The sequence below is a fragment of the Cupressus sempervirens genome, chromosome 10 (genome assembly GCF_028749045.1).
Source record: "Cupressus sempervirens isolate cs-2001-9-10 chromosome 10, ASM2874904v1, whole genome shotgun sequence".
Lineage (NCBI taxonomy): Eukaryota > Viridiplantae > Streptophyta > Pinopsida > Cupressales > Cupressaceae > Cupressus > Cupressus sempervirens.
The window spans coordinates 83,210,043-83,221,839 of NC_143127.1; the positions used below are offsets into that span (position 1 = coordinate 83,210,043).

General features: G+C 35.2%; 1 protein-coding gene across 3 annotated transcripts; it reads left to right on the forward strand.

The window, feature by feature from the left end:
• Positions 1-3,989: 3,989 nt before the first annotated feature.
• Positions 3,990-8,993, forward strand: LOC149532684 (F-box/kelch-repeat protein At1g67480-like). Of its 3 annotated transcripts, none has more exons than XM_089803906.1 (5): positions 3,990-4,178; positions 4,696-4,808; positions 6,291-6,362; positions 6,497-7,505; positions 8,176-8,993. In XM_089803906.1, exons 4-5 carry the CDS (start codon positions 6,985-6,987, stop codon positions 8,801-8,803), a joined length of 1,149 nt encoding a protein of 382 aa, XP_089660032.1. In that variant the 5' UTR covers positions 3,990-4,178; positions 4,696-4,808; positions 6,291-6,362; positions 6,497-6,984; the 3' UTR covers positions 8,804-8,993. The 3 variants fall into 3 exon arrangements, with proteins under 3 accessions (XP_089660032.1, XP_089660034.1, XP_089660033.1); XM_089803908.1 differs by lacking the exon at positions 3,990-4,178 and adding an exon at positions 4,227-4,458; XM_089803907.1 differs by lacking the exon at positions 3,990-4,178 and having other exon boundaries at positions 4,672-4,808.
• Positions 8,994-11,797: the final 2,804 nt, after the last annotated feature.

Genomic DNA, 11,797 nt, shown 5'->3' on the forward strand with positions numbered 1-11,797 from the left:
AGGAGACTTTGAATCCTTGTTAGAAGATTCCAACCCTGTTAGGAGTTGTGCCAACCCTATTAGGTGTTGTAGAAGACAGAAGGACCCACTATCCAAATAGCTTATGAGACCAGATCACCAAACTCACTATCCAACTGATCTCTCAACTATTCATTACAGAATAATTGTATGTTATGTACTTTAACTTCTTTCCTCTATCATGTCAATTGGACCAATCACTATCTAAACTTGTAGACTAGGTCACGAACCTCAAATCCAAGTGTCGAAGTTTGGATCATGTAACAAAACTTTGGCAATGAAGTTTCCTTCACATTCGCTCTGCTCTACTTATCTTTGCATTCCGCTCCTTGCAATCATTCGTACATCTCATCTCATCTTATTCACATATCATCATGATAAAGGAAAATGTCCTTCCTTAATACCAAATCCATAAAACGTTCTTAATTGATTATTATAGGACCTCATTAAGAACATGTTACATAGCAATAATATTATTTTTTTGCCTTGTAACTTGAATAAATTTTCGTACATGCAATATTATCATGAGTGAGCTTAGCTACGTCATCTCCAGAATGTCTTCTTCACATCATTAGCTTTGGCTTCTCAAGATAACAACTTTGCTAAGAGATATAACAAGTTTACCATAACATGTCTCTATAAACTCTATCTCAGAATAGTCTTCACTAAAACTTACATAACTTATTCTAGACATAACATCTTGTGCTTCTAAGGTTAGCTAAATATACTAGACAGTTAGTAGTATCTCCATTTAACCTCTCTTAGTAAAAGCACTCAACGATCTATCTATACCAACTTGATCTTTCTGCTATTCTTCTGTTAGATACCATAGAAAATTGCTATGTTGACATCAATGAAAAACACAATCATGAATGTAACATATCATCATGATAATGATTTGAACATGTTTCTACAATACTCCCCATGGAAGTATCATCAACATTCATGCTTCCAACAAATAAGCTTTCTTATTAAAATTATTTAACTTTTGTCTTGTTATTTTTTCCAACAACTAGTTGCTAAATGAATAATCTTTCCACATCTGAAACATTTAAAAACTAACACACCTTTGTATTTTTGATACCTTTATTTGGCTTCCTAGTAAATTTTGCTTCCAATTCATCTGCACTATCATCATTTGGATCATCTTCTTTATTTGTGGCTTTAGAGATTGCTTCATATTCATTCATTTCTTTTCTAAAAAGTGTAGTTAACACACCAATCACATATTATTTAGTAAACTTCTTCAAATCTAAACTTCCTTAATAGTCTGACGTTGGACCATTGTAACTCTTTGGTAAATTCACTTAAATCTTCCCCACAATATCTTCATTTGTTAGAGTGTCACTTGATTTTTGACTTCATGTTGGCACTTAGCTATTAACTTCTTTGATAACTTGACTCAACCATTTCCTTCATGGTTCTCTTTCAATTTTTCACAAACTTCATAAGAAGTATTCAAAGAAATAACTTTTGTTAACAAATTCTTTAATAAAATACTAAAATTGCATATCTTTCTTTTTTCATTCTTCTCATAAGATGAAGTATCATTCTTAGAAGTAGGGTAATTCATTGGTGAAACAAAGTTTGCCTAAACAAATTTCTAAGTAATGCAACTTATTTAAATTATGCTCTCATTTTTAGTTTATGGAAACTATAATCAGATCCATCGTACATATAAATTATCAATTTATGAGCCATCTAGTCCACCTCAAGCAGTTAAGATCTTCTTCAAGGAACCAAAAAATTGATACCGATTGTTGAACATGTTGAATAATTGAGAGGAATGGTAAGCCAATTTTTATAAAACAATTCTCTTAACCTTATTTAATCTAGAGAAAATTTATGTCAACCAAAAAATTAAAATAGATACATAAAAGCATATAAACAACACACACCATAAACACTATAATTTATGAGGAAACCCAAGATGGAAAAAACCACAAAGAAAATAATTCTTGAACACTAGTTAAGGTTATTCTACAAAGGCTCACTATATTTTTTCTCATTGCATGTAAAACTCATTTTTGATAGGGCTCATTGCCCAAAAGTAAGAAGGAACAATACTAAATAAAAATGGTTCTCTACCTAAATGCTAATAATCGAAAGGGAATCCACCACTAAAAGGAATGTCATCAACAACAACATTGGAAGTATTTTTTACCCGCTACTAGTTGAAAATAATCACATACACATCAATACATAGATCTTTCCTTGTCAGATTCACATTAACTTTCAAGGGTAATGAAACTTCTAAATTAAGATGTAAAAATACTAACTTGTCCATGAGGTGCATACACATTATGAGTCTAAAATTATATATAAAGACTTGTATTAAGGTTGTAGGTGCTCCTTAAATCTAATGAATTTGATCTTAAATCTTTTGGGTACTCTCAACCCAAACAAATTTAGTCATCCACTACTTTTATTATAAATTTTGAACCATACTTGAATAATTTTAAAGTAGATGTATAGGAAGCAAAAAGATGAATTATGAACTAAGTTATTCTCAAATTTTATGTGTTAATGACCACAAGTACAACATTGAGCTTAGAATTTACGACACTAAACCCCTTTGTAACTTCATATTTATATATGACCTCATCTAGAAAATAATATCCTCAACCTTTAATAGACAGAATTCAGAACTTATAATAAATGTTTACATATTTCATTTTTGGTGTAAGAAAGAGGGGGAGCCCTAAGAAGGATAAGATGTAAAATATACTAATATGTCCATGAGGTGAACATGCATTGTGAGATCTAAAACTATATATAAAGACTTGGATCAATGTTGTAGGTACACCTTGAATCTAATGAATGTGACCTTGAACCATTGGGTGATCTCAACACTAACAAATTTAGTTCTCTGCTACTTTGATAACAACTTTTCAACCATAGCTTGGAATCATTATAAATTAGATGTATTTGAAGTATAATGATGAAATATGAACTAAGTTATTCTCAAAATTTATACACATTAATGACCATAAGTACAATTGCAAGCTCAAGATTTGGGGTACTAAATCCCTTTGCAACGCCATAGCTATATATGACCTTGATCTAAAAACAATATCCTTTTTCTGAAATTTTTTTTTACTAGAAAAAAATGCAATTAAATTAAAAATTACATAAAATATAATCCACATAATTAGAAAAGTGTTGTACAAAACAACAACCTCATCAACAAAATATTGTTGTTATAGAAATAAACGAGTCAAGAAGACTATATTCTCTCTTAAAATCTCCAACACATTGGAGTAGATTATATTCAGTCCTAACAAGTCTACGTTTTGCTCTGGTGGTGTTGTAAAGCATGATCATTAGCTGAAAAAAATTAAGCTCCTTCCAAAATTTCCATTAGAAAATTAATATTCTCAACCCTTTAATAGATAGAAATTTGATACTTATAACAAATGTTCACCTATTTCTCTCTCCGTTGAAGAAAAATGGATGGCTCTTAAAAGGGTAAAGAAACTTATGAATTAAGATCTCATCAAGACATGTGACAATTAAAAGTTAAATGTCCACAAATACTATAGCTCAAAACATATTCCTATAAACATAATTTTTTTATAAAAATGCATATACTAATACACCAAGAATGGACTAACCTCTTTTAATCAACTTACTTGCATGTTCACCCCCCCAAAAAAAAGCTTATAGCCTTTTTAAGCTCTTACATATACACATCCATTCCAAACTAATTTCAAAACACCTAGAGGTAATACTAAACTAACTAATTTCAAAACACCTAAAGGTAATACTAAACTAACTAATTTCAAAACACCTAAAGGTAATACTAAACTAAAGGTGGAATGTGACCTGTGACCTTCCAATCTAGACTGACAAGTGTTAACCTAACCCACCTCCCAAATTGGATTCTGTGGACAGCCTATCCCTTCCCCACCACAAACTTCACCTCTCACTAAATAGCAATATTATGCCTTCCACTACAATCTTCCACAATTGGCTTGGAATCATGGCAATAAAATAAAACCATGGGCTGTTGCTGTCCCCAAGTCTAGTATATTATATGCCCAAACATACTCGAAAACAACTATTAAGAACATCCCCCCTGTATTGAATATTCAGTCTGATCAAAGAGATTAGGCATGTGAAGATAAACATCTTAGACCGTTTCAAAGGCAAACCAATGGGTAAGTGATCTGAGTAACCATATGTTGGTGGGTATGGTGGAAGAAATGTGTTTTTAGAATTTTAATTAACTGTTAGTTAACATCCAGCAATAGGGTAGACTTGCACAGAACTAATTGACGCGTTTCAGTTGAACATTTACCAGTGGAATGTTTAAATACAAAATGGGAAATTGAGCGGCTTTTATTAATAATTACTGTTAGGATTAGCAGAGATGCCAGCTTTGATTGAAAATGGCCACTGATCTCTTATCCGTCTGACATCAGCTTCATCAAAGCACCGGTGCCTTTTTTTTTTTTTTTTCCAAATAAACAAGATAAAATCCTTTCCCTAATCCTCTTTAATCATCCTCAAATCCAAATTCTATTTGCTATATATGCGGGCTCATTTGATGTTGTTTTCTTCCCTCGAGCACTCTGTGCATTGCCCTGTATCTGTGTAATGCTTAGCCTTTTGCATTTTCGTTGATATGTTATGCTAAGATTGGATCGTGGGTGTTGTTGTTGAGGTCTTTTTCAGGTGTGGGTGTTCTTGGCGAGGTCATTTTTTGTTGTGGGTGCTCGCCGGATTTGCTTCTTATTTACAGGGGAGATGGTTTGGTGAGAGGCATATTCACTGCAAGGCGTTCACAGGTATGTGATCTGTGATATCCCGGCGCATCAATCAATGACATATAACTGTAATCCATGATTTACATGTTTTTTTTTTTAATTCGTTTCATTTACATTATTACAGTGTGGGAAGAGAGATGCATGTTTTTAGTGCCTACTGCCAGAAACATGCTACGGAGCCTTAGATTTCCTATATTTGGAATTAGTTTGAAGATAGCTGTACACATATACATCTTTTCTGGCATCTGTCCATTTTTCAAATTAATGAGATCATGAGATTTAGGCTCGTCGCTGTAGTTTTGTTCGGGTGTTTAATGAACTGTAGGCATTCTCGTGAGAGATCCAGGAGTAGAAAAGTTACTAGGATTTGCATATTTGTTGTAGTGTTGTGGATGGACTTGAACAAGCTTTTATTTTACATTATGAGATTTCCGCAATTCAATTGGGAAGAGATTTGTTGTTTCTGGATTTGATTCTATGAATTTTTTAGCATCAACGCTTCGAATCACAGAGTGTGATCCATATCAGAATGAGAGAATGCAAGAATAAATTAGCAAAATGTGGCTATGGTAGCGGTGACCAGCCATTATCGCTGATACAATGCCAGTCTATGATTCTGTGATTTACTGGATAGCCTGCCCATTTAAATTGGGGGTAAGACATCAGTGCAACTCCGTTGCTCGGTCATTTCTCAGTGCCATTTGAGTTTTCCAGATTTGAATCAAGGCACCAGAGCAGAGGACCCCAACCCCTATTTGGTTTAGTATAGCTTCAGCTTCTGGTATTTCTACATATTGAAGGATTTCATTTGGCTTGGAAATCCTTTGAATAGTTGATTTTGAATTGCCATTGCATATCAAAATGCTTGAATTTATCTTAGGATGTTGAATGCATTATACATCAACAGTAGATGGAATGGTATGTCTTACATCAGGGTCTAAATTTTATATGGGGAAGCAGGTAAACCCATTATTTTGCCCCTTTTGGCAACGAAAATCTGAATTCAGATGGCTGTTGCGGTAATCTGTGTCAAAATCAAGAAAGCCCATCATTAGCCCTTATTCGATAGCACCTTATTGCAAGCCCACTGCAGCGTTCACTTTTTGAGATGTGTTTAATTATATTGTGGCGAGGATAGGCTTTAAGCTCTAGTCACCTACGGTGGTACACTAATAAAATTGGTGTTGTTCGATAAGGTTTAGGAGATCTAGGTGCTCAAAGTTAGCCTGGGCGGCTACTGGTCTTCCCCTACTGTTAATTACTAAAAACTCTTTACGTGTCAGTAATTTGTGATGTAGTGCAGATCTTTGTTTCCTGACAGCTGTGATTGTCTCGGTTCATTACTTTCATTGCTTGTACATTGACACCAAAGTCTGATCGTTATTTGATAGTTTTATAATTGGGTCGAACGGGAAATCTTGTTTTGCTAAGACTATTGATTCAAACATACATTAATTCTACTATGTACGACGGTTTTGATTTTTTTCCCTGTTTTGGCTGCAGTCATATTGATTGTATTTTTAACATGGCTGGCAAGGGAGGCTAAGCTTGAAAAAATTTCCATGGCTACAAACGGTGATTTTCTTATCTCAGATGCCATTACTCTGTTTTTTTGGCTGCTTTACGCATGTTCAAAAGATTACTGGATATTCTAGAGTCTTTGTTTCTTTTTATGAGATTGAGAAGCAGTTGCTATAATACTTTTGCAGGTAAGGACATGTTTGCCCCAATCAATCTTTCATGGTATTGTGAAATCGAGTCAAATAACTCTATATTCACAAGGATATGCTTCAGGTTTACTTATGGAATAGTATTGACTCTACTTCTCTTTGAGATAAAAAGTTCTTTAGAGATACAAAGGGGATCTGCTTATTTTTTAGCATCCTGTAAACCTTGGTCCTGTAAAATTGCAACTTGCATCTCCACTGCTTATGAAGCAGCTTATAGTGGATTATAGCATTCATATATATTTTTATTACTTATAAGAGGGGCAGCTGATGCTTAGTTAGGTGACAGTTCAAATGAAAATCCCTAGCCTTGTATCATGATGCATCGATGACCTGTATTAACATATTAACCCAGTTGATTCTTTGTTGCACGCGTGAAACCATCATCTTATTACATGAATTATAATTAAATGGACCACCTTTAGAAAAATGGTCTCCCTGTGAGAAGTGACATTTCAGAAAGCGTGCAAATGACTACAATCTGTAAGGTGTTGGAGAAACACACTATAATGTCTGACCCAGAGATCTCCATCAATTTCCACATTCAGCATGAACTTTTATCAACAAATGCTGAATGTGTTTTTGAAGCCGAACCTTCCCTTTTACCAGGGCTTCCTGATGATGTTGCTAAGCATTGTCTTGCACTTGTTCCGCGTAGTGATTTTCAGTCCCTGGGATCTGTTTGTAAGAGATGGAGGAAATTCATTCAGAGCAAAGAATTCCACGCATCTAGAAAACTGGCAGGTACTCTAGAAGAGTGGCTTTATGTACTGACAAAGGATGAAGAAGCTGGAAGAATCTACTGGCAAGTTTTTAATTCTGTCAAGGCAAAATGGCAGCCTCTTCCACCTATGCCTGGTCCTGCCAAGACAGGGTTTGGTATTGTTGTGATGGATGGGAAACTTCTTGTTATGGCTGGCTTGTTTGAAGATGATGATGGCATGGCAACTCCTTCGGCAGATGTTTACAGATATGATTGTGCATTAAACATGTATGCTATTCCTTCAATTTGTTATTTATATCGGATACACAACAATTTCTTTGATAAGTAGGAGATATTCTCCACAGCAAGTCAAATTGTGATATCGCTATTAGGATTTAATTGTGTAATCTTAGTGACCCATGTTTCATGAGTAGTGATTCATACACTAATCCATCTCTTACGAGAATAATTGGAACACTTAGTACTTATTGGATCTAGGTGATGCTCACAGAGGTGAAGCACCGGGACTTCCTGGTAGGTCATCCATCCCGGCACTAATCCAGCTCAAGCGCTCTTAACTATGGAGTTTCCTCAATGGGGTTTCAAGCATAGTGGGTTTAATCATGGAGGAAACTCCATAGTTAAGCGCACTTGAGCTGGAGTAGTATTGGGATGGGTGACCTCCTGGGAAGTCCTGGTGCTTCACCTTTGTGAGCATCACCTAGATCCAATGAGTGCTAAGTGTTCCATTTATTCTCATGAGAGATGGATTAGCATGTGAATCACTACTCATGAAACATAAGTCAATGAGTTTGACTCAAAAAACTACACAGTTAAATCAAGATGCAATATCATAATTTCTTTAATTTTTTTGTGATTGATGTTTAGCTACTTGTTTTCAATCCCTGGTTTGTTTTATGAAATATTTATGGAGACATTTCCATGTTGGTTAGTGCAGGTGGAGTAAGCTTCCAAGCATGAATGTTGCTCGCTATGACTTTGGTTGTGCTGAGGTTGATGGCCTGGTTTATGTTGTTGGTGGACACGGAGTGGGAGGTGAAACTCTCTCTACTGTTGAAGTGTTTGATCCAGAAGAAAACCAATGGACGTTGACTGAGAGTTTAAGGCGTCCCAGATGGGGTTGCTTTGCTTGTAGCCTTGAAGGAAAGTTATATGTCATGGGTGGCAGATCGAGCTTAATGATAGGATACTCTAAGTGCGTTGATATCTATAACCCTGAAAATCATAGATGGGATGAAATGAAAAATGGATGCGCTATGGTTGTTGCCAATGCTGTTTTTGACAAGCGACTCTTTTGTATAGAGTGGAAAAATGATAGGAAACTGGCAATTTTCAATGCCGCAGACAACTCATGGGAAAGGATTCCTGTGCCACTTGTGGGAAGCATGAGTGTAAACTTTTGTTTCGGCATTCTGGGGGGTAGTCTGTTGCTCTTTTCCATTAAAAATGATCCCTATTATAAAACACTTGCATATGATCCACACGCGGTGCCAGGGTCAGAGTGGCAAACAAATGATATTAGGCCTTTGGGTAATTGTTTATGCAGTGTGACAATTATTGCATAAACAAATTATGGATCAGAAATTGAAAAGATAGCTCCAGATGGGAATTTTTTGCTTTTATATTTCAAGAATAACCTGGCTTAGATCAAATGGTATCTTACCAAATGCTTTATTGGCTAGATGGGCCAGCTGCAGTAAAATTTAGCTTATTGATAATTCTCGTCAATGGAAATTTTCCCAAAATTTGCATTTATCTTTTGTGAAGTGCTTGGCTATTGGCATTGGATTATTGGTTTGACTTATTTGTTTACTGTTTGGCTTAATGTGGTTTAATGCTCAATATCTTGGACAAGGTTGTTTCGATAGTGTGATTCAAAGTTGTTAGTGTCTATGATAGTCACATACACAATTGAATGAAGTGTATTTTTAAGATTTGAAAATCAACCTGTCATGTGATGTCACATTATTGCATTACTTAGTGAATAAGTTGGGTCACTTTTTCTGGGGACTTTTTTTTGGACATGTTGGCAAAAACATGCTGATGTGGTATCCTATTTGATGATAATGTTTCCCTTAAACCTCAAGCAGTGGACTCACCAAGTAAGCTGGTCCAAAAAGTAAAAAATTAAAAGTGATTTGAAATTGTCACAGAAGATTTCCAGAAGTACAAAGTTGGAATATTCGACTAAACAACAAACTAAATTATAAATTTTAAAAAAATTTTGGAAAACAAATTAAGGAAAGGTCTGCTATTTAGACATTCCTAAAGTTATAAATGAGATTGTCTCACCGAATTTAACCTGCTTTAGTAAAGGAAATTTGGGCTGTCACGAAATGCTTACCCTGACAAACAAGGTTTTTATTTGTGAGCAGGGGCTGTGTGCCCTTTGCCAGTCTCCTTACCTCCTTGTATTGAAAGTTGTAACATGATTTATCCACTTGCTTTTTGTCTTGTCTTGCCATCTGACAAATAATTCTTTGGTTGATCATTGACATCGCTTGGACGCTATTAATGATGGTGACTGTAGTTGGTTAGTTAAATAAGCATGCATTTCCTAGCCATATTCCTCTTCAATGCTTCTAGTAGATGTGACATGCATGCCTTGTGGCATTCAGGTGTTTTGGGAGGTTTGTCACGACTTGAATATGGTTTTATTACCAAGCTTTAATAACAGTATAATTTATTTGTTACGTTTTTTTTTTTTTTTTTAAAGAGGGGTAAACGCTTTGACCTGGAGCTATGAACCAGTGAGGCCACAAACGGGGGACCTCATCTCCATTAGATTTGAACCTTGATGGCAAGGATAACAACACAACAACTTAAGAAATTTTTATATTTTTTCCAACAAAGGTGTCTTAATTTCGCACTGTTTAAGGTAGCCAAAAAATTTAACATTCTGATTTCAATTGACTTTCCTGTAAATAGAATCATGCAGGACAGGTTATGCTTTAAGAGCCGTCAGTTTTTATACCGAGATTCTGGTCGTTCTGTAAAGAACTATGAAGTTGGGTTATTTTTTTCTTATTTGAAATCAAATTTGTTGGTAGTTTTTTTTTTCTCTCTCGTTCGTTCTTATTAATATGAGGACGTTGTGGCAACTCGATGTCCAAATTTTCTATTAGAATATCTGTACAGGTTGAAATAGGTGAGTATGGAAAATGAATAATGAATTTTAATAATCTAAGAAGATTGGAAAATTTGAGTTTGAATAATAACTTAAATAATTAAAATTGTAGAAAAAATATGTACAAATATCAAAATAATGATTTAGTCACAAAATATTTCTTTACATCAAGATTTATTGATGATACTATGTTTGGAATAATTATATATTTTGAAGTAGAGAAGTTGGATGGTTTAATCTTCGGTTTTGAATAAAAAAAGATGCGTAGTGTTATTGTAGTGTCTTTTTGGCTGACCCTATTTCTGAAGTTCTTATAAGCTGATTAGAAGTCAGACATGATATCAATAAATGACAAACACAGTTTCAACTAGTTTAAGAATGAATTTAAACTGACCCTCGTAACATACATGACACACCAAAATGGTACGAACACTTCCACCACACTGTGCACACTTAATCATATCACAACTACTTCTACGCAACACCACATTTTGCCCTGCTCACATCCACTACAAGAATACACTTGACACTTCACATGCTTTCACATCGCATGGCACACTTCATACACTACATGCCACACTTTGCACACTGCACAGCCCATGATTGAACTCAACATTTTGCATGCTTGCACTTCGCATGCCAAAATTGCACACACTGCATGACACACTTCACATGCCACATGCTGCACACTGCACTCTCTACAAATTGCATGGGCACACTTTGGAATCTACATGATTTCACACTAAGAACATTACATGCAACATGTCACACTTTGTGCACTTGATAGATGACACCCTCTGACTCCCTTCAACACTCTTCAACACTCCATAATTGATATGAGTCAACTATATGGATCATAGATGCCAAATGTATTATATTGATGAATTAATTCTAACAAAGGACATTGACTAACAAGTAGAATGAATTGCAAAGAACAATCTATTTTGATATTTTTAGAATCACACACACATACACACACACACCTTCAACTGAAGACTTCACACACACACACAATTAATCTTCAACTGAAGACTTCACACACACACACACACACAATTAGTCTTCAACTGAAGACTTCACACACACACACACACACACACACACACAAACACACACACACACACACACACACACACACACAAACACACACACACACACACACACACACACACACACACACAAAATTAATCTTCAATTGAAGACTTCACACACACACACACACCCACACACCCACACACACAATTAATCTTCAATTGAAGACTTCACAAAGTTAAACAATTATTAACAAGCGAAATATTGGAAGCTTATCTCCTACGATAGGTGGTTGCTAAGCACCAAAATTGCAATTATATTCTAGGAAGGGTCTTACAACTCAAAAATTGCAACAAGAAACCAAGGGTCTTGCACCTCAAAAACTGCAATAAAAACTCAA

Excerpts from the sequence above, each read along its gene's own strand:
- LOC149532684 (XM_089803906.1), top strand. The coding sequence starts at position 6,985 with ATGACTACAATCTGTAAGGTGTTGGAGAAACACACTATAATGTCTGAC. Across the intron at positions 7,506-8,175 it reads TATGATTGTGCATTAAACAT|GTGGAGTAAGCTTCCAAGCA; the intron begins GTATGCTATTCC and ends TGGTTAGTGCAG.